The sequence below is a fragment of the Necator americanus genome, chromosome V (genome assembly GCF_031761385.1).
Source record: "Necator americanus strain Aroian chromosome V, whole genome shotgun sequence".
Lineage (NCBI taxonomy): Eukaryota > Metazoa > Nematoda > Chromadorea > Rhabditida > Ancylostomatidae > Necator > Necator americanus.
In genome coordinates, this window is record NC_087375.1 from 4,351,172 (window position 1) to 4,374,840 (window position 23,669).

Here is a 23,669-nt window from a genome sequence, read left to right on the forward strand (position 1 = left end):
TTAACTAGAATGATTGTAGAAGGAACTGTAGAGATCGACGTTAGCCTGAAGAAGAGCAACACCAGGTAGGATAGAGACTTGTAATGCAGAGAGCCGAAGAGGTGAGCTGAAACTATTCTTTTCCATTTAAAAAAAATTTCATTCAAGTACCGTGCAACAGATTAATATCAGAGTGGAACAATTAGGGATGTGGCTCACTTTGCTGATGAAGTCGACAAAGGAATTCCTGCACCGAATACGGCGTTGGCCATGTTTTCTATCGCAGTCTTTGTCGTTTTTCGCAGACCATCCAAGTCGCTTATTGTTAATTGAAAGAAGTCAACACCATTGTTGAACGTCAGCTTTGTTATGGAAACTTTCCCTGAACACCGAAGTTTAGTGTACAGAATTGTCAACGGGTGCCAGTAATAAGAATCTATTGCTACAAAGAAGGAAATTTACCTTTGAGGTATGTTCCCTCTGTTTGTAATCTCATATGAACTTCCGCCGTGAACGGAATTACGCCTACCCTCTGTCGTGTCCCCTCTAAGAAGAAAAGGCAGCGGCCTTTCAGAGATAGCCTAATAATGTCTGAAACGAAAAAAAAATAAACAAAATTATACTGTATATTGTAAAATCATTTGCAGGGCTGGTGAACAAATTGAAATCTACAGATTGTAGGTATAAAGTTCTTCTGTAACTTTTGTAGTGACAAAATGAGAACCCTATCAAACCTTAAAATAAAAGAAAATCTATAAGAAGCGTTTGGATTATTTTGTCCGATAGCAGCAGAGAATCTAGCCATTTTCGAGCGAAAAAATGCAGTAGGCGAAAAGTAAGAGACAAAGAGAGCATGAGAAGGTCCACGATACTGCAGAAGGAGCTACGTTATAAAGAGCATCTGCATCATCTGTAATAAAAGGATAAAGGATAAATTCACTGGTGTATCAATCCACTTAGGATTCGCCAACGCGTTTCTACTGCAATTCGTAATCGCTGACGTTTTGGGACGCGCGGTAGAGTATATAGTCGGGTCAAAACGACATGAAGCACGGGCAGTTGCGTAAGCGGCTGCGCACTCGGAGCGGCGCGGTATACACAGCAGTTGGAATCGAGGTGGGACCATGGCGAAGTGAAGATATGAGTGGCGGTAGCGAGGATCCTTACACGATCTCAACCGCTCCGCTCTACTGCGCCGCTTCGAGCGCAACCGCTTGCGCAACTGTCCGTGCTTCATGTCGTTTTGACCCAACTATACATGTGTATGTATGTGCATATGCGTGTATATGTATGTGAATGTGAAGCCGATAATAAAGTCAGTGTTTGTATCCTTTCAGACGGGTCTGGTACTAATCTATCGACCTCGAAAGGATTAAAGACTTGGTTTGCACTGGGACGGTTTCGAACTAACGACCGTGTGGCTACAAGAGACCTCTACCCGGCTGCACCGCACTCGCCCACATTGGTATATTCACATGCAAAGTGTATGATAAATGCATACGCTCACATTGGATAAAGTTACAATTGTTTCCTTATTATTTTGTGAGTTCAAAAAAAAAAACTTTCTTTTCTTACATCTAGTATTACCAATTGTTTTGTGTACTCCATCAACACTTTCATGAATGAATTTTAAAAGAGAAATGAATTTTAAAAAAAAGATTACCTTTTTCGAGGGCAATAATAGGTGGGCTTGTTGTACGAATTATTAATTCCAAACTTCTATCAGGATACGCAGTCCCAACCTTAACAAAGAAGTCTCTCATCTCAAAAGTGAACTGAGATTTGTTGAACAGGAAGGAGGCTCACTTCTTCCACTTGATCGGATAAGCAGACTTCGTCGACGGTGCACGTCGTTTTGAGAAGTGAGCCAACACCAGGAGAATGCGAGTCCACGTGGAAAAGTAGCGAATTCGTTCTGTACCAATTTCCACTGCATTACGCCTTACTGACAAATTTCTTTGAACTTGTCACATATGATCGGGTAAAGTCGTTAAACAGTACATGGGAGTATACAGTTTTTTACATCATTTGTTGGAGAATTAGAAAAGTGACAATTCTAGTCTGTAATTTTGCCTCTAAACCTTACTACTATGCATGTTAAAGAAAATGAACATAGCGGGCAATTTCAAGCCCAAAACTTAGTTAATCAGATCTTTAAACTTGATTCTGTCGAGAACGCGTATAGTACGATTCTTCACCGACATGACCGCACGTAGTTTCAGGTATCGGACTTCCTGCTTCTGCTGTGCCAGGATTGACTCATAATTTAAATTTAATTATACCTAGCTGAAAAGTGCAGAATTTCTCTTTATCGAAGGATTTCTTTTTGCACAGCGTTTCGCCAGCATTTCTGTCTCTGATGCTCAAATTTACGAATATATTTTAAGTAAGATGATATCATACTTGTGAGCAAAGTAGAGCAGTGTGTTCGCAGAATATTCAGACACAGCAATTTCAACCATTCGTCGTTGCGAATTAGGCGGAAGTCGGAACGGAAACGGTATTCGATAGGGAGAAGTCTCGGCTGAAACAACAGTAATGTATTGCCTATCTTCTGGCTGCATATGTGGCCGGTCTGATAGCAATCCCAATTCAGAGGTAAACTAATTTAGGTTAGTTCACTTGTTAAAAGGCTAGTGTATGTGTGTATGTGTATATATCGGCATATCTGTGTATGTGTATGTATGTATGTATGTGCGTGTTCGCAGAAATGTTTCGGTGAAGTTCCCCAACATACTAAGTTTGGCTTACTATAGTGACTGTTTTTTGAAAGGATCTTTTGGTAGGAAGTTTCTATAAGTAATTCATTATGTGGTGGAAATATGCAGCTGGGGAATCCTGAAGTTTTCTCCTAGGCAGGAAATATGTGTTGCGACGGTTTGATCTAGACCGTTTTGCGAAGTTGATATTGTCAATCTTTTGCATACAACTTCTGGCGAACGTTCCTACATCAGTAATTCTGCTCATTTCATTAGATTGGGATATCAGAGAAATGCACAGTTGAGTCAAGAATTTAGTATGAGTAGTACATTTCGATAATCAGTCTAACGTGTGCTGTTACAATTATTGGAGCGCTTCGATTTCGATTGATCAGCACTGATTTGTGGCACCGCTCTGGGAATGATCGCTCCATAAGACAATAACTTCACTGCATTGCAGTTTTGATTTGACTGCATTGCTACTAGCAGAAAATACAGTATAAAGAAGGACAAAGTCACTGGCGTATTAATCTACGTGGGATGCGTAAACGCATTTTACTGGGATTCGTAGTCGTTGAGGTCTTGGAATGCGTGTTGGGCTATTCAATGACTTGTGGGTCCAGCCAACGATAAAATCAGTGCTTTCATCCTCCCAGACATGTCTGGCACCAGTTTATCGACCCCGGAGGGATGAAAGGCTTGGTTTGCGCTAGGACGGTTTCGAGCTCTCGACCGTGTGGCTGCAATGGACCTCTAACCGACTGCACCGCACCCACCCCAAAAGTTTACAGTATATTTTTTTATAAATGGGAACATCTTGGCATCGGAACCAATGAGATGTAGAAAAAATCGAAAACGTTTGCGAAATGTTTTTGATGTAATAAAATGAATTCTTTCTCACTGGACTTTGTGCTTGACACCTGCCCAGATATTCCAACAGTGAAGTCCTCATGGGTAGCGCTAGCATCTAGCAAAGTCATATCAATCATCAAATGTCGAAGTCTTTCCTGGAATGAAAAAAATTGGACCACTTAGTGCTTCCAAGGAATCGGTGAAATGACGCACCACATTAAAGAAATGAGTAATGTCTCTTGCTATGAAAGTAATGTTGTTGCTTCCTGAAAACGATTTTTAGATGTATGCGTAAGCGGAAAATGGTAAGTTAAAAAGCATGTTTTGAGGAGCAGTGTGACATGCAGAATTAAGGATATTGGGAAAAATGTTAAGGATTGTAGCGAAGTTCGTGTTTCTGAAAAAAAGGAAAATCTACAAAACGTAGATTCTTTAAACATTAAAGCTTCACCCCCTAACACACCTTATGTTTCATATAAATACTGACGATAATATCTTCTTAGGATCACGTGAACGGTTTGGTGAAAGAAACTGACTGAAAGTTTAAATCCATCAACGAATTTTAGAAGTATTGGAGTTAGATACTTCCTTACTGTAAGATAAAATGCATGCTATGAATTTCCGAAGCATTACTCTCTTACTACTAACTATATAAACTTTCAATTACCAAACAAAAACTAGTGAGTTCCTACTTCAAAATCATGTCGAGTCTAAGAGTGAAATTAGGATTTTAAGTAATTTCTGAACAGTCAAATATGCTTTTTCGTAAACTTACTGTTGCCGTGGAACTGCTAGTGTGAAAAATAAGCATGCTCAAGTGATCACGTTTCAAGAACTTGCGATATACTCTCAGGATTTTTTAAAATGATTTTCTAGAAATAATCAGCTCATTGATCATTGCTTGTGAAAGTAGATTAAAGACAGCATACCACGAATCTGAGGTGGTGCGGATTTCAGGTGGAGTATCCATAAACGGGGTCATAGGTTATGGAGACGGGGGTAATTCCGCTCATCTTTCCCTGCATCACTGCAAACAACCTTCTCCAGAATGCTGTTTTAGACGACGCCATCTATTGCAACGCTCCACCCCTTGCGCCGCCCTCGGTCTGCGATTCGTCGAAAATCAAATCGGACTGCTGTCACGGACGCGACTCAGCTTAAGTAGAAGAATGAAGATGCTTTTGCTTTTGTATTTGCTTTTATTTATGTTTACATTGCTAAGTAGATATGCCGTGATATCATATCAGAAGCGCCTGCGTGCGCCTATATAAGCGGCGATTTTCTGTGGTATCCATTCTCTTTGATTTTCTTTATTTTCTCTCATTACTGTTTCCTTGAACATTTATTTTTGTATGTTAGCTTTTAGTGCATAGTGATAAGAGCATTGATGTCGTCGTGTTATTTGTTTGTTTACTTAACAGCCATAAAGTTTAATTACCCAAGTTTGAGGCTGAACCATCCGAACAACTGCCCCGATAAGCAGTAAGGGACGCTACGCGTGCAAGGGCGGCGCGCTGCAATAGAAGGCATCGTACAAAACAGCATTCAGGGGTTGGTTGGTTGCAATGATTCAGGGAGAGATGAGCGAAACCACCCCGGTCTCCATAATCTACGACCCCGTATACGGATACTTCACCTGAAATCCGTACCACCCCAGATTTGTGGTATGCTGCCTTTAACGTTGACGGAAGAAGAGAGGTAGGTAGCAAGGATAAAAATGTGTGCAAGTGCATCCGCCTTGTTATAAAAAGTGCACCCAAGTTAAATCCCCCAACGCAACCCGTGCAAGAGCACCTCCTTCCCGAGCACTTTTGTTTCCTGTACGGATAGCAGCTATTGTACTGGACCAAATTTTAGTGCCGGTGGACTTTTTTTCGTTGTTCTCAATGTCGTCGTAATAGTCGAGGTTGCTGGCGCGTTTCACTCGCGCTAAACACTTTCGGTAATGGTTGAACTAAGATATTATTACAATAGTAATGTGTTTAAATAAAGTAATGTGTTCCTTGACCGTAAAACTAAAAAGTGATTCGTCTCACCTGCTTCGGAGTCAACTTCGAGCTTGCTGTTGAGCTGAAACGCATAAATGATCAATAAATCTTTCATTTGAAAACATTCAGTAGTCACTATACTTCCGCAAAGAACTATTTCAATACCACTCGCATACTTCATGTCGATAGCGCAGGAAGGAATGCATACTGGGAATAAAGAAGCTTTTTTCTGAAATGTGCAGGGACTTAGTGTACTTATACGCAAGGGACCAAATAGTATAGGTCATGCCAGTAAAATGCTTCTGGATATAGATGTCCTTTTTTTATCCCGTTAAACTGGTTTTTATGAAGCGATATAAAACTGATGCATCGTCGTTTGCTTGTCCTCTCCTTTTTTCTTTTTTTCCTTATTTTTTTATTTTCTCCATTTTATTTTTTTTATTTTCTTTATTTTATTCCTTGGCGAAAAGAATACTAAGGTGACTAGTGAGGATCCGCTTGAGGCAAATGGTGGCATCTGAAGGATGAGGAAACGGAGCGTCGCTCATTCAACTAGTGCCCATCAGGAGCGTCAAGGATACTTGATGGCTTGGAACTTGTGAGGTGATCGAGGAACCTTCGGTACAACGACTGTTTATCGTCAAGAGACAGAGACAAGCAGACATGGCCCTGGACAGATTAAGCAAAGCAAAGGCCCATGCCCAGAAACGCCTCCAGCACCGCTTTCTCCGCAAAAAGATAGCCGAAAGTTGGTAGAAGTACTGAAAGGCGAAGAAGGAAGAAAACGCAATAAGTAGAAGCAGTAACCATATCAAAAAAAAACGTCTCCGACGCGCACGTGAACCATAAGATGTACGGGTGGTGTTTTTAAAGCGATGGTGTGACTACTTGGAGAGCATCCCAAAATGGGATAAGCTGTACTCATATTTGCATATCTTGTTCTGCATATAGCCATTAATAAAGCTGATTCAACCCAGAGATCCAAAAAAGGCACGAAATTAGATACTTTGGCGATAGAATTGTGGGATTCACGCTCTTGAAGCCACGTAAACTGAGTAACTCAGTTTGTGAACCATGTCATGCAGAGTAGAGGACAATCGTTTCGTGTGGTCATGGTAAAGGTGACTAGTTGCTCATTGTAACATTATCATTTAGATGTCTTGTAGACTACATATCTGCTACACTACATACATACATACATGATACACTACATGACTACATATCGATTAGCTCTTGGATGTAGAGCGCGGCAGGCCGGACGACGTTTCTTATCAGCTCTGATTCAAGAAGATTACTTTATCCTTACAAAGCGCACTGGTTTTTGACCGCCGCTACAGTTCTTGCAGGAGCGGTAACCTTGCATGCAAGCATACATCGGATGCGCTCATCCAACCGGATTATTGAAAAACTCCTCGGAAGTCTTATAGTCTCAATCCTTGTAGTGGTAGTATCGTTTTGCGTGTACTTTGGGTCTCGCGGTCTTTTTGACTCTCAGACGCTGATCTTAGCAACCTATCACTCCAAATTTCGTGTTATCTGCTCCAGATAACACAGTTTTTAAGGGTTTTTTCTTAAAAACTTCTTGGTTTTCTAGAACGCAAATACAAACTTGTGCCCTGTTTCATTATTCTCTTAAACTATCATCATTCAGTAGCATACGTGAAAGGTTTGGGTCCTGCAACCTGTTTTTCCCCTAGTACCTTCTCAAAAAAAAAAATGAAAATAGCATAAAACATCCCACTGTCTACACAAAAAGGCCTTCTCCATACCTCTTGTAGAATATATCACAGAAAACATACCGAGAGTAGATTTTTCAGCATCGTGTGGACTGAAACCTGTGGCGGCAGCTTAGAAAGTCTGCTGGAGAAATGCTGTTGCGTAAGTCGGTACATATTTTCACAAATTGCTTCTTCGAGTTGCTGTCTTGATTGTGCCGACATCGATTGCTGAAGTAATTTCGTTAACCCAATGGGGTCCCATTTCGTGGAAGTTTTGTAATTAGGTGTGTTTTCGCTGCTTAGGTCATGGTCCCTAGAAGAATAGCGGGTTAGCATTACTTAGTGCCGATGATGTGACAGACCTGTGCGAGATTTTTGCTTTCATGAGAATTTGAAAGAAAAAAAAACAACTGGCAACAATATTTCCTTACCAATAATTTGCACTAATAGTGTTGATGCTCACCCGATATTTCATATTCACAGTGTCCGTAAGCAGACCCATGTTTGCTACCCTGGTTTCTATGAACCCGTCGTCGATTTGGCAATTCACCATGCGCAGGTAAGGTTCGTCGTTGATTGATTTTTGGATGTCAAGATACGCCGATACCGACACACCCATGCCTATAAAGTTTCCTATATTAAAAACATGTCTCAGAAACTAATAAATTACTTTAGAATTTTTGTTGAGATATTGTAACTGAAATAACCAGAATAATTTTCACAGTTTCTCAAATTTAAAACCTGTTCTTTTAACGGAGTAAAACCTTCTACAATTACCTTGGTTGTTTTACGACAGAACATAACAGTTCTATTGCAGTTGAATGTCTGAAGGAAAAGCCTTTTTCGTAAATCAGGACTGAAGTAATGTGCTGAAGCAACGGAGATATTTTACAACTCACTATAATATTTGAGATACTCTAGATGACAGCAGCAATTCCTAATGTCTTAAATTTAAAATAGTTTTTTTTTCACAAGATACCGTTACTTTTGACATGATTGCTTTATATACTTCTCGTAAAGCACTATAATTGTTTTCGAGAGATCGAGAAATTCTCGAGTTTGAAATTTATCGAAGTATAAATAGGGAATAGCATTGGATAGGGTCAAAACGAAATGAAGATCGGTCTAGTTGCATAAGTGGAGCGGTGGAGACACAATTTGGAATCGAGGTGGGATCATTGCGACGAGTGGTGCTAGCAAGGATCCTCGCACGATCCTAACCGCTACGCTCCATTGGATCACTTCTAGCGCAGCCACTTCCGCAACTGCACCTTGCTTCTGGTTTTGACCCGTGTATAGTTCACAAGTGTCGCAATAAAAGAGCAAACCCCATAATTTGAGACGTTCGGGAGTATTCAGAGCTACCAGTCAACAAGATATCTGTCAGTAAAATAACTTCCGTCTGCCCATGAAAAGCCATACATCAAAATAGAGAAACCAAAAAGTTCGTCATTTTGTGAAGATATGCAAGCCAATTCGTTCGAACGGGTTGAAGGCCGACTACCCGGATCCAGAGGGACTCGCGCTAGCCGCCACATGACGACCTGATCTCTCGCCCGCAGCCAGGATCCAATCCCCTGCACTGATTTCCCCTTCAGGGGCCTTGGAGCTGCCTCTGATCCCAGCACCCCACCCTTCATTCCTCCCTCCAACCTTTTGTCTGCTGATGCAAGCGGTAAAACGTGGTTCTCACATGCGGTTTATCCTAATGTTGACAACAGTAACAATAGCAGCGGCTAAAGATGATGCTGAATGGTTAAAGGTGGCGATCGATTAAATACGAGAGGACGAACACCACAAGGAACGGAAAAGGAAACAGGACCCCCGAGTGCCCAGCCCCTATGTATTGCGGCTGGCTCAGGAACGCTACCGTAATACATTGCCGATGGCAATGTTCCCCGCGCGCTGCGTGAGAAAGGGTGTCGGCTGGCTCGTCCCGTCCAGTCCTCCTCCCTAACCTTGTGTGAAAAGATCCCAACCTCAGGAATTTTCCCGTACAATGTCTTTGAGGGACAGAATGAAAACGGCAATCATCGTATCCTTAGTGCCCGTCCCAATATGGCAGGTGGATACATCGAAGAGGGCGGAAACGTAAACCTGCGTCTCGGAAGACTACGAGCACGCTGAATCTATGAATCAATGTGACGACATCAACGTAGAGTAGCTCTCATAGTGCAGACATATGAAGATTTTCTGCAATGGATGACGACTATCAAGAGCAGCGGAGTAAAGGCTGAAGCTTGATGCAGATCGATGGAGAACACCGCCGGGGTGCACACGCGACTTTGCAAGTCAAACTTTCTGTCGTCGAAGTGGAAGCAACAGTTGTTTACGAAAGTGTCAGTAGTGGTCCTTTTGCTCAACACTTAGTTGATGTTGGCATGCTCCTGACGCGCCGTATGGCTTTACTTCCACTCTTAGAAGAGGACCATCGAGAATGATGTCCATATACTTGGATTGCAACGGTGGAACAACCGAGTCGCACATACCTTTAGCTAAGAACCTTCTAGAACCTCCTGGCGTTTATTTGAGCCTGTACAAGAAAAACAAGTCCTAGTTTCGAAACGGCAATTTTTCGTGTTTGAATTGATGGGAAGGCTGTGGAAAAGATGTTTACCGTTTTCTTTTCAACTATCTAGGTCCTCTCTGTTTTGTACCGGTTTCAAACCGGTTAATGTCGATAAAGAGATATAATTTGCTTTAATTTGCTCTGGCTTGTTCTCTCCAACTTTTATGTTTCCAAAGACCTTCTTTTGCACATTTTGAAGGTCATTGCTTCCTTTGCTGTCGTACAATCATGAAATGAATTAATATGAACTATTGAAAAGGGGGCATAGTGTGACGTTTCGTCGAACACACATCTTTTTTGCAAATTCTCCAATAGTGGATAAGTTCCTTGTTTTTACAGCAGAACTTAAACATTGTAGAATGAATAGAAGAAAGAAAAAAAGAAGAGAAAGAAAAAAAAAGAAAAAAATTGCATCTCTATTGAGCAGTCTCTTCTAAATGATGAACTATTTCAAAAGTGACACTTTAGCATATACGAATTAACAAGAAAGAAGTGGAAGAAATGATATTTTTCTCGAACCGTAGAGCTTTATTGTGATTGTTGAAAAAGGAAAACTCCAAAACAAAGCTCCTAGGAAGAATGATACAATATTTCCCTGCTTTCATGTTGTGGAAGTTTCCCGATGAAGTAACCCCTAATTCTTGTTGTCGTCCACAGTTCGAACGTATACTCAGAGAAAGGAGTTTGTGCCGTCAGTCTTTTTACAATGATGACCTTTAAAGTCATTGTATAACACCAGTTTCTACGCACTAAGTTGTTTTCAATGGCAATACCGTAGTCGCGGCGAATTTTATACAACTTTTGTACAGTTGTACTCGAATGTATGATTGAGTGCAAGAAAGTGAACTGAGTGAGTGAGTGCGTAAGATATTTAAGATTTTAGATTTTATTGGGCTCGAAATCGTTTGGATCTGTGAAGATCTGCTGATATTCTTAGAAAAAAGTGGTTCAAAAAGTCTCTCAAAGCGTTCTGCTCTACTTTTTTTTTGCACAGTTCGGTAGTCACTTCTCTGTGATTTCCTTAACTCTGCACATCCCACGAATATTCGTAATGTTTCGTCATTTATTGATCTTAACATTGGAGCCCTATATTCCGTTCTGGTTCCGTTCTTAACAATTCTCAGTAACAAAATACTTGCTCTTTTTGTTTTTATTCTTTTTTACATAAGAACCAAAAGATGAATCCTGTTTTATTTCGAAATTGACTCAATTTGTTCAAGTCCCATGTTTTTACAGCGAAAAAAGAGTATCGTCCCTTGCTTTACTGTTCGCGTGACTTATCCCTGCTTATTCTCATTCTGCTCTTTTCTCGTTACTGGATTTTCTATTGTTTATTTGTATTAATTCCTTGCCTCTTACTCTGGGCACGCCTTTGAACGTAACAAATAAATAAAATAAATAAATAAATTTGCTCCGTATTTTTTTACAGCAAGAGATTCTAGAAAAAAAATAGAAAAACGCAAATTTCTGAACCGTAAGGAGAAGGTTGTATTTTTATACGATTATAGCTACAAGATCAAAGGTAATTATTATTTTATTATGAAATTCAGGAACAATCAACTGAGAAAGCATTCCACAGCTATCCTCTGAATCATGGACTCATTGAAACAATGGAAGTGTTTCACGATATTCATTGTATCCGAATGCCTCAGCCCATTTATATCTAGGTTGGGAAATCAACATGGCGAAGTGTATGACCTCCGAGTTGGACAGAAGAGAAAAACGTGCGGCTCGGAGAGCATTCAAGACCATTGAGGATGTAGTGATGTGAACTAGGAACGTTTGGCCCCGTGCCCATCTATTTAACACCACTGCTCTTTCTGGTTTCACTTACGCTTCGGAACTTTGAGCGTTTCGCAAACAAGAGGAAAATGCAATCAGCGTCGTGAAAAGCGCAATTGAAGGAGTGATGCTAGAAGTATAAGCAGGTGAAAGAAGGAGTCCGACACTCAGCTCAATGTCATTGGCAAAAAATTAGAGTCAAAACTCGCATATTCCAGGGAAAATAGAATTAGGTGGGCCAACGTTTTGATACATTTCAACGGCAATCGTTGAATCAAAACTATCACGCGGAATCAAATCCACCACAAGAAGACCGCCGAGCCGATGGTCAGATCTTTCACAAAATTCTTCGAGAAAGGATGCGATGCTATTCGAGACCCTCGCATTCTTATCCTTCAGCGTAGAATGTTTTGCCCAAATGTGGAAAAATGTGGTAAAATGTAGAATAAAGGTGGGGAAAATTTTCTGTTGTTAAGTGAAACTCTAAACATTGGAAGTATTATGTACCTGTGACATGAACCGTTCCTGCGACAGGCAATTGAATGAGCACAGTAATGGTACCTCCTAGCTGCCCGACCACACTATAATTGATAAAATCAAACGGTACACTTGGAAAGACTGTTGGTTGATGAAAAACACAATCAGATTTTTTCTTTTTCTCTTAAAGTTATGTAAAAAATCGGATATTATGTAGGTTGTTTGACGGAAGAGACAATTTTATTGATGTTCTGCGAGTTTTCATTAATTTCACCATTTCAGTTTCATAAAAGTGCCCGGATCATGCAGAAAAACCTCCTCTAGTTCCACTTAACACTCACAGAAAATCGAAATCTGTGACTCGAATGACAAACTGGTTTGGCGGCAGCGGTCTCATTGTGACTGAGGACGGTTGTCGGAACGATGTCATGCGAAACGAGTGGATCTAAAGAGATACATTTGATTAGAATTATGGAAGAGATTGCTGCATTCGATATTAATGGATTACATACATTCATCCTCATGCACAGGAAAAGTCTACGACCACATATTAGAAGAAAAAAAAACCTCTCAAGCCACTAACTCTTGAAACTCTAAACCCAATAATTCTAATTCAGTTCTTATTCTACTGTGATACATGTCAATAAAAACCTCCCAAGATTGTGTTTGAAGGCAAGAATGAGGGAGATTTTGGGAGTTAGTACCTCAACAGATGGTTAAAGCGTAGTTCACTTGAAAATCCCCGTGAAAACGCGCAATTTATCCAAAAATTCAAAATTTTCAATGGACATCAGGAACAATTAGGGGTGCAGCTCTAGCTTTTATGTAGTGGAGAGATCCGAACCTCGAAAACTTCGGGGAACAGGAAAGAGGGTTCCGTAGTTGTCCAGGACCCACAGTGGGGTTTGCGCTCTGGATTAGCGGCAGGAATCGCTTCCACGAAACCTTCGTCCCGACATGCTCGAGAATCTCTAGCAGACCTTAGGCTCACGTCCTGTGACGAAAATCAAGTATTTCTGGGAGTCTCTTCCCATGCTTCCGAAAACTTCTCCGTAAACCGATCGTGGGAGAATTGCTAAGTTTCCTAACTACTCGAGATTGTGTGAAATTAGAAAAAAAACTGTGACTTGCGCCTTTACTACTTAATGAAACAACACAATCTTTGCTATTGGTAGCAGGACTTTCCTACTTTTTTACGTCATAGGAACGCTTATGGGGATAAACTGAAATTTTTTAATTTCTACGTTTGGTTGAGAGACGAAAAGACAAAAATTCCCTTCTATTTATGGAATATCTATGTACAAACTGGCTAACCTGTACACATCCTTCCGGGAAACATTGTTGTGTGGGCGGCACCTTGATTCGTGGTACTTCGTATTCCACCAGACCGGCTAAACAGTTATAAGAATAAGCGGAAATTATTAAATACAAAAAGGAAAGATTCTTGTAAAATTTGTTCTCCCCCCCCCAATCACAGCGACCAGCCAACACCTCGTCAATAAATCGAATTTTCTCAAAATTTCTCCCGAAATATTTGATTTGCGCCAGGATAACCGTAGTTCTAAGACGCTCCAAGGGGAAATAAAAGAAGGGATTCGTCAGCTTGTTTATGTATTTCAATAGAAAACAAAAAGTAAGTATGTTCCAGTATTCTATTCGAATTTAGATTTTCGTTGTTCCCGTGCTGGGCACGTGATCTGCGCGTTGCGACGATCAGAGCATCAGAAAGGACAACGACGCCTTTACCCATCACGTCTCCTCTCAACGAAAATTCCGACTTTACAGTGCATTCGCGAACCTTTTGCAAATTATTTCGTGGATTTAATTTACTTCTGCTAAATCTAGCAATTTCAATGGAACTTCAAACTCTTCTCGAAGTTCCTTACTCTTCAATCTTTCAAACTGACAACGTCAGAATTTAGTGAAAACTGTGCAAATATGCGGAAATTCAACGATGGAATGCGAAGCAGAGCAGAAAAAATTTCATAATAGAAAAATAAAAGAGTCAATGTTGACCAAGAGAGGAAATTCCATATGAATGCGGTTCTAGAAATCCAGGAATTAAAGGAAAATAACTAATTAAAAGGCTCAATTGCTCTAAGGACAAAACAAAATTTTGATGAAGATTACGGAGTCCGATATAGTTCAAAATGTGTGAAAATTGAGATCGAATTGAAATTGAAAAGTTGAAATTGAAGAGTTTGAGAGAAAAACGATAAGATTGAAAGATAGAAGGACTAAAGTGTTGATTATTGATAAAAATTTAAATTGTTGGATACTTGGAGACCAACACAAATGACAGAAAATGAAGAAACGAAGGGAAAAAAAGTTATCCAACAGTCACTTAATCAGGAAGACATTGAGGGAAAAGACGCACTGAGATGCACTGATGCTGATGCTGGATCTATGAGCCAGATATCGATGTATCTCTCGAGCAGAAAAGGACTATAAGAAAAACAACAAAAAAAAAAGATTATAGATTAAGTTGTGCATGATTCATGTACTCGAAGCAAATATTTTCCAAATACATAATTTTCTATCCAAAAATGACACGAAAACAGAAAAAAATTACCTACTTATACAACAATTTTTTCGCACTTTTGTATTTCTGTTTTCGTAAGATTAGTAAGCGCCTACGCTCTCCGATTGTTTTATGATCCCTTGAAAACAGCGCAGTGGGAGCAGTTCATCGTTTACAACCTTTTTTTTCCAAAGTTTATGTTCCATAGAACACGCACTACCTGCCAATTTCGTTTCATTTCGTTAGTTCACGTTCGAAGTTGTGATCCGTATGTTCGATTGTATTAGGAAAACAAGTAAATAAACGCATCTTCATATTTCTACAGTACCCATCAAAAAAACTACAGTTTAAATATTTACAACATACAGTAGAGAGTGAACGAAGTGTGCATTAGAGATATGTGATATTCATATTTCAGATTTTTTCTCAACTTTCTACCACGGTCCTCTTAAAAAGTTAATCCAAAGGATAAAGTGCACGGTATAGATTATTGTTACTTATCCTTATATGGATAAAAACATGGACTTGACACATTGGCTTCATTCATAAGTCATACGTTCATAAGTCATAAGTTCATATGTCATAAGTAGTTCATAAGTCATTCTAGAGGCCAGTTTCACGTTCGTAAACCTCAAACGGTTCTGAAGTGAAGTGAACGTGGGGGATTACCACCACACACTTTATCCTTGTTCACACTTTTGCACCTTCTTGGTGAAATGAAATACAACATAAAAATTACCCAAGGTTGGCATCACACCTATTTTTCCTCAAAGAAATTGAAATCTCAAGTCTTTGTTCGAAATTTCAAACGAGGCTGTCTTCTTCGAATTGTGCCAAAATCGAAAGGTGTTAAGATCGCCGCCCTACTAGCCTTACGTAAGGATTAAGTTTGTCTTAAGTTTCTGATGATAATCAATCTTCTTAGGATGCGCCAATCCCTTCACATCAATTCAGACGGAGATGGTATGGATCCGATAAGAGGTGCTATGTATCATTGTGGGTGTATGCAGATTGTATGATGTAGGTTCAGAAGATTCAGACTTCAGAAGATCAATCTGGACGGCCTTCTAACGTTGATGACGATATTATGAGTAATTAGTAAAATTTATAATAAGTAAGTAAGTAATAAGTAGTAATAGTAAGTAAGAAATAAGTATAAGTATTAGTAAAATTTAGTGGAACAATATTTTTGAAAATGTTCTTGAAAAGTTGAAAATTGTTTGAGGTTAATGAACCCTTCTCTAACCTATACAATCACTTGCGGGGCCCAGCCTATATATCAAGTCAGTATTTTTTTTTCCTTCCAGACAAATCTGACACTTATTTATTGATCTCAAAAAAATGAAAAGCTTGGTTTACACTAGAACAGTTTCGAACCATCGATCGATCGTACAGTCACAGCGGAACCTCTTACCGACTGCGCTACAGTGGTCCCTGTACATGCTATGCATGTATGTGTTATGTTACTGCTTATGTGACTGTAACCGCTCGGATTCCAGTATTGTGTTCCACCGTACAAGTACTTTCTCAATTACATCATTACCTTACATTACCTCCACAGCAATTCATCAAACACGTTTTAGTATAGCAGAACGAACTCTGAACAAGTACCTCCTAATAAAACTAAAAAAGCAACTGAAACTTTAAGTTGAGAAAAATGTAGAATTGCAAGCAATTAATCACAGTCTCCCCCGAAAAGTGCGTCGTAATCAGAAATAAATTGACGATCGACAGCGGAACTACAACGAAATGATAATTCGATTCGGAAATACGAGATTTTTTTTTCGAGACTTGCAGATTTGGTTTCTATTCGCGATTTGGGGTGTTTGGTACTTTACTATACTATTATTTACTAATATTTTCCACTACTTCTTAAAGATTTAGGTTGACTGAATCCTTAAAGCAGTTCCAAATTTTCCACCCTCTATTATACTTCATTACTATCCACCATTACTATATTAATTTAAAAAGTAACAACAATTGAATCATCGCAAAAAATCAAAAGCAGTAGCTTTTAGAGAAGGAAATGTTCTTTCAAACGGCATAACAAATAACACTAAACTCTTTTTATCAATGATATTTATCAATATTTATAGCATCAATACCAATTTTGACTACCGCTCAAGCAAGTCAATAAATTTTTTTAAACCAAATTTTTTAGCAGTTTTTTTTTACCTGAGTGCAAGTTTGAAATTTAAAAACGCATTACTTATATATAAATCTACATAATATCTTTACAAAGACGATTGCATGCAAAAAAGAATCAAAAACCTTGGTTTTACTAAAAATTCCTCATGTTTTTCCCTTTATGGCCGCTATGATAGTTACGATGTAAATGGATCTGTGTCGACTTCAGCCCCTGATCCAGTACTTTTCCCAATCCGGATAAAAACTAATACGTACCAAATATTCATATATTAATTTCATAGAAATTTTAGGATTTAACCTTATCGAGAAAGAAAACAAAATGATTGTTTTTCTTTCTGGATGCTCTGATTTGGATCCGAATGTGCTCGAATCCCTATCGAACAACCTCGTCCCCATCATCGTTTACCGTTGTTTCCTTCTCTCCGCGCTATTTCTCTTCACCCACCCGACCCCCATTTATCATCACGTACATTCAAAAACTAAAGAGGGCATAAAGATCCTCAAGTAATCAGGATCAAGCGATTGAAAAGACGGGAAATGTACGGGGAAATGATCGCCAAAGAAACATACCCACAATTGTAGAGGCCTGTTCGAACACTCCTTTATTCAATCGTACACGAATTGCTGGTTTTGGTACACTTTCACCATTTATTCTGTACGATAAGTGACATAACTGAAAATAAAATCAGAATTATTCTCTTCTTTTTTTCTTCTAGAATGTCACAATAAATTGTAACTGTTCCAATTTCATGACATTTTATTCATATTCAAGAATCTATTGCGTAATAAATAATAAACAAATAAATAATGAAAATAAATATCACATATAACGTTAAGATAATTGATTGTTATCTAGTGAAATGACCACTTTATATCAGCTATAAGCGTTTCTTTGTTAATAGTAACTGCCTCCTCACTGTCCTCAGTGATGAGGATCCCATAAAAGAGGTAAGTTTTTTTTTTCTGAAGAAAAAGATAAGAAAAATTGCAAGCATTTCCAGAGCTAAGACCTCACTTTTAGTGAAAAAAAAAGAATTTTTTTAACGAGTTCAAAATTTGCAAATTTGAAAAAACAAGTCTACTGTATCTTGCGTAAATATTTTTGCAAAGCTAACAAACAAATCTAATGGTTGCATCATTCCAAAGAGAAAACTTGGTTATTTGCAGAGAATTGACTGACAGTTTTTTTTTCTCATTCTGCACTTCCGCAAATCAAGTTGTCGATGTTTCAGCATCGAACTTATTCTTTCCAGTTGCTCACGGAAATGAAGAAAAAAAACGGTGGAATCTTGAGAAACTGGATCAGACACAATTGTTCACTGCTTTTGACTGCAATCCATGCTTTCCTCCATCACATAGTATGATAAAGTGATGAAAGTACATATATTATAATATAGTAATACATGGACTATAATACTATAGTTTTATAACACGTAACTTTTTTTTAGTTTTTGAATACTCTAAATTATTAACTACTCTACAAAATATTAATATTAGTTTTTAGATGTCGATGCAACTGACTGAAGGTTGAAGAATTCACATAATAGGAAAGAGAAGCCAGGGAAAAGTCGTGACGCGTGTTTCCTCAACCATTTGCATTGCAAAAATAAAATAATAAATAACTAGTAACTAGACCAAAAATTAAAATAAAATAATAACTAAATGAATAGTAACGGACAAAAAATAAATAAACAAAATCAAAAGAAAAACTTTTGGGAGGGTAGCAGAAGAGCAGCTGATAAGATTTTTAAAAATCTGGGGAAGTAAAAAAGAAAGTAAAGGAGGTAGAGTAGAAAAAAACTGTTTCAATGTATCTTAGAAATACTGGTTATTATATGATATTGAGGGGAATCTATGCAAGGATGAGTAGGAGAAGTCGTATTGAGAGGATATTGAGATTACCGTATAATTTTCTCAGACAACTTCTTAGGATTAATTCTTAGGTCATTTTCAGCGTTACGATCATTGTGGTTCACTCGAGCGCAGAAGCGTCTCCATCACTCCACGGATCTGGGGTAGCACGGATTTCAGGTCGGCAATGCCTATACGGGGTCGATTGAGGGGAAGAGAGTGATTCCGTCCACCATTCCTTCCTAGCTGCCGTAAAAAACGGCCCGGAAGATGCGGCTTCGAGCGTCCCGGCTTATTTTCTACAACAAGTTCGATTGGAGCGCACCAGCCCTGTGCACGCGCCGCATCTTCCGGGAAGTTTTGTTTACGGCAATTAGGAAGAAAGAGATGGAATCACCCTCTTCTCCATAATCTATGTAATCTACATAATCCAAACCCGTATAGGTATAACCCATCTTAAACCCGCACCACCCCAGATTCGTGGGGTGGTGCCTTTAAGGACACCGCACTGCTCACTGTCCGTTTATTGAACCGTCCAGGCAGTCCTTCAAAAGGACTGACTGTGATGTTTATGTGATACGGTAAATAAAATAGTTATATTGACTAGTTCTTGCCTCAAAAACGATTGCTGATAGTACTGGTCTTTTCGAGACAGTCAGTGACGGATTTTAAAATGAAAATTCTAGGATGTATTACAGTGACAGTTCCACTGGTCGCGAAATTTTTGTAATTTGTCTGAAAACCTTATTCGCAAAACAAACATATGCTGCAAAAATTGCGACAGTTCCGATTCAATAAAAGTGGAACTATAGCGGTGTAAAAAAATCCCGAGACCATTCTGGATAGGTTTTAAAATAAAAATTCTTAGAATTATTACAGCGGCAGTTCCATTGTTCATAATTTTTGTTAATTTGTCTAAGAAACTTATCTACGGAGCAAACTTATGTTGCGGAAACCAGGACAACAACAGTGGAACTACAGCCCGGTGAAAAAAAATTCTGAGACAATCAAAGATGGGTTTTAAAATGAAAATTCCAAGAATTATTACAGCGACAGTTCCACCGTTCACGAAATATTGGTAATTTGTCTGGAAACCTTATCCAGAAAACAAACATATGTTGCAAAAATCTCGGCAGTTTCGATTTCACAAAAGTGGAACTATAGCCCTGCAAAAAAAACCTCGAGACCGTGGAAAATAGGTTTGAAAAAAGAAAATTTTTCGAATTACAAATGAAATTGCAGCAAATGTTCCACTGTTGTTAAAATTTCAATGATTTTCTGGAAATCTTTCGTGAAAAAACAAAACGAGGTTTCAGAAATCTGTTCTAAGCCAGCAAAAGTGGAACTAGAGCCCGGTGAAAAAAATCATTACTGAGACCATCGAAGATGTCTTTTAAACTGAAAACTTCAGGATTTATTATAGTGACATTTCCACTACTCGTGAAATTTTCATGATTTTTCCAGAAATCGTTTCCTCCAGAAGAACTTATGTTACAAAATCCATGACAACAAAAATGGAACTGAAATGATCGGATAAAAAGAAACCGCCGAGACCAGCGCCTGCATCAAATTTTGCTTCCGGTGAACCTACAGTACATTTCTGTGCAGAACAACCTCCGTTCACCTCTATCTCGAGGTTGAATCAAATAATTGGTTGCGCTACAAAAATTTCGCAGTCATCTGCGGTTGAGAATCCGCATCGTATGGTGCGTGATCGTCTAAGCGATGTTACGTCATAAATCAAAACTTGATTCCGCAGGAGTCAAACACATAAGCGGGTAACAGAACGTGCAATGATCGTAATGATTTCACCAGGTTATACATGGTGTGATCACGAAGAATTCAGCGATCTGACCAGTTCCTGATGACTTGAGACGGAATTCATTAGGAATTTATCCGCGTCGATACATGCTATACTTCTAGAATTCATTCAATTGAAGGAATTCAATGTTAAATAAAATTAAAATTCTACAGTATATGGTTAGCCGCGTGTAGCGCAGTCAGCAAGAGGTTCCGCTTAACAGTGCACGATCGATCGATGGTTCGAAACCGGCCTCGTGCCAACCGAGCTTTTCATCAATCCGGAGTCGATAAATTTGATAAACCAGACTTGTCTAGGAGGATATAAATATTGACTTGAGCGCATAGAATGGATTTCATCATCTACGGAATAAACCCGACAAGCTGTACAAAGAATCGATATGTTCCTATATGATTACTGTTCTCTGGAATTGAAGCCGAGCAAGAGATCTGTGTGGAGAGGAAAGAAAGGCATCTCCATAGGAATGGTCAAATCCGTCCCCTTTATCTTTTTTTCTTTTTACGCAGGCTTACAAACCGTTTCTTCCCTAAATCCAATATCCCACGTCATTATTCTTATCCTCTTAAAGGCATCAGTCCACGAATCTGGGATGGTACGGATTTCAGTTAGAGAGTTCCTATACGGTGTCGTAGATTAAGAAGAGGGACTAACTCCGTCCATTTCTTTCTAATTGCCGTAAAAAACGGCCTGGAAGATGCGGCGCGTGCACAGGGCTGGCGCGCTCCAACCGAACTCGTTGTAGAAAATGACGCACTGGAGAAGGACTGACGAAGCCGAAGACTGAAGCGGTATCTTCCGGGCCGTTTTTTTATAGCAATTAGGAAGAAATGGACGGAATCACCCTTTTCTCCATGATCTACGACTCCGTATAGGCATCACCCACCTGAAACCCGCACCATCCCAGATTCGTGGGATGATGCCTTTAAGTCAGTTCCATATTTGCCTCGAAAAGGAAAAAAAGAAAAGGACAAAATAAGTTGAAATTCAAGATAGTCCTATATTTTTGCTTTATATGAATATGCGGAAGGACCGGAGCAGAGTGCCTGAAATATTCGTAGTTAGGGCTCGGCGCTTCGACTTGGAGCGCAAAAGATCATTTCTGGAGCACAAAAGTCGTTCTTAGCTGTCAAACGCCGAATGCGAATAGCGCATCCCGAAGGGAATTTTTGATTTCTTCGAAAGTACTACATGATATAACTTAACTATTTACTTTCGGTTGACCTACGTGAAGAGCTTGGTAAAGTTAAAACGTTAGTAATTCCGGCTGTGTCCTCTTTTTTTCTATTAGCAGCTTCAATCTACATGTCCAGGACTCCCGGAGGAATAAAGTATAGGTTTTATAGACCCAACTGAATCAGCTATTCACCTTCAGTAATTATCTGTCGATCAATGAACTATTACCTTCTTAAATGCATCTCAAATGTGGGAGCTATTGGTTAATTAAGAACGGTTTCGTGCTTTGGGAACGTTTTTGTGCTCAAAAATACAGTTCGATTACAAAAATGTTAAGAGCTCTCCCTCCCAACTACACTTTACCCCTAGTCTGGTACCATTTTATCGAACCCAGAGGAATGAAAGGCTTGCTTGGCCTAGAACGGTTTCCAATCATCGATCGCGTAATCGTAGCGAAACCTCTCTAACCGCTACGCTACATCCGTTCCATAGGGAACATTACACACTGTCATTCACTTTGTCTCGTATTCCGTTTGGCAAATTCCCTTCCATATTTCACAAAGCCACGAAAAAATCCGGAAAAAATTGAAATCAAAGAGTCCGACGTTTTGCATTGTTCGATCTGACGCGAAGCATTAGTGTAGAGTGGTTGCAGAAAAAAATTGTCCACAAAGATTGTGAAGGTGGAAAGTGATTAACGAAGATTGCCGAAATTTTGCCTGTTTTCATGTCACATATTTGTCAAAACTAAATTCTAGCAGTATATTTGAAATATGCAGCTCATTTTCTTTCTAATGGCGCTTTCAAAATTTAATTTTGATCACTTCCAAGGATTCCCAGATTTCGTTTTCGACGGATTAATCCGTCAGCGACTGATTTTGGGATTCAACTTAGTATTGGTGATTCAGATACTCTGATGAAATGTATTTATAAACACCAATTTTTAGTTTTAACACCACATCGCTTACGCACTAAAGACCTTTTTGAATTTCGGAAACACTTTGTAGAAGTTTGTAGAATCCGGAAGAGAGCGATTGCTAAACGCCCACTCCGAGATTCCGCACACTTTTTAAATCGCGTCGTATTCTCACCACAAGATCTTCAAGAGCGACAACTGGTCTCAAGATTCTAAAAGAAATCCATCTTTTTATGAAAGTCGATCTGCAAATTCCTTCTGTCATTTTGCTTTTGGACGGTATTATTCACGTAGGAATAATTTTCAAAAGAATCGACAAAAAAGAAAGAGGGAATTCCTGCTACAACTGAGACCGCGGTTTGGTCGACCGCTCTGATCAGGCAACATCAAAGTTACACAGAAACCTGCATACATATTTCCGGATGTTTTCAACGCGTATTCAATTTTAGGATTTTTCATTTCTAAATTTGATTTCTCATTTTAATTCTACAATTAATCGATTTCTAATTCTACAACTTCTAATTTCTATTTCTACAATTTTATAAATTTGTTCGAATCCTCTTAGTTTCATCTTTTTTGAGACTCCTTTTTTTTGCCTTTGTGTTCTGACATCCGGGATCTCTGGTAGATCCCTCTCTATTACTGGATATTCCTCTGTTTGTATTCCTTAAAGGTACTAGTTTTCGTTGATCCCTGATTCTGTGATGCATTAGAAAAAATCCAAGCTTTTCGGAAAGATTGACATTTGAGAAAGGATGTTTTGCGTTCAATTACAATCAAATGTTTTTTTTTCTGATACTGGGATTGTCTACAAAAGGCAGCTGGGCACGAAATTGACATCACATTGCTCTCGCATACATGGCACGTTACTAGGTGCCTCGTAGGAGAATTCAAATTCGCCTAGGTCACGTCTCACACCGTTTTTGAGGATAGTTAGGAGTAGTTAGGCCTGACTTCAACAATACTCGTGACCTACGCCTCTAACCTCAGCTGTTCGTGAAGAAATTCTAACATCGTCAAATTTGTCGTATGCTGACTTCAGGTAAATGCTAGAAAATCCTCGAAAATGAACTAACCGTTTGGATTTTTATGAAAAAATACAATTAATACTAAACATATAAATAAGGACATATATAGTGATAATATATAATAGTACATAAATGTACTAAAAAAC

The 23,669-nt window shown here is 39.0% G+C and overlaps 1 protein-coding gene across 3 annotated transcripts in view; it reads right to left on the reverse strand.

The window, feature by feature from the left end:
• The window catches only part of RB195_012885 (uncharacterized protein), a gene marked incomplete at both ends in the record, with an annotated part of 32,548 nt that continues 8,879 nt past the window's right edge, over positions 1 to 23,669 (reverse strand). For 2 of the 3 annotated variants that reach the window (XM_064202464.1, XM_064202466.1), the window contains 16 exons: positions 1 to 106; positions 199 to 361; positions 442 to 570; positions 1,643 to 1,721; positions 1,786 to 1,894; positions 2,383 to 2,503; positions 3,580 to 3,685; positions 3,744 to 3,796; positions 5,325 to 5,459; positions 5,567 to 5,600; positions 7,318 to 7,464; positions 7,700 to 7,857; positions 12,095 to 12,168; positions 12,406 to 12,509; positions 13,379 to 13,455; positions 17,304 to 17,406. In XM_064202464.1, the coding sequence (XP_064058345.1) occupies positions 1 to 106; positions 199 to 361; positions 442 to 570; positions 1,643 to 1,721; positions 1,786 to 1,894; positions 2,383 to 2,503; positions 3,580 to 3,685; positions 3,744 to 3,796; positions 5,325 to 5,459; positions 5,567 to 5,600; positions 7,318 to 7,464; positions 7,700 to 7,857; positions 12,095 to 12,168; positions 12,406 to 12,509; positions 13,379 to 13,455; positions 17,304 to 17,406 (1,698 nt within the window). The remainder of the gene's footprint in view (positions 107 to 198; positions 362 to 441; positions 571 to 1,642; positions 1,722 to 1,785; positions 1,895 to 2,382; positions 2,504 to 3,579; positions 3,686 to 3,743; positions 3,797 to 5,324; positions 5,460 to 5,566; positions 5,601 to 7,317; positions 7,465 to 7,699; positions 7,858 to 12,094; positions 12,169 to 12,405; positions 12,510 to 13,378; positions 13,456 to 17,303; positions 17,407 to 23,669) is intronic. The other variant, XM_064202465.1, reaches the window with a different exon arrangement.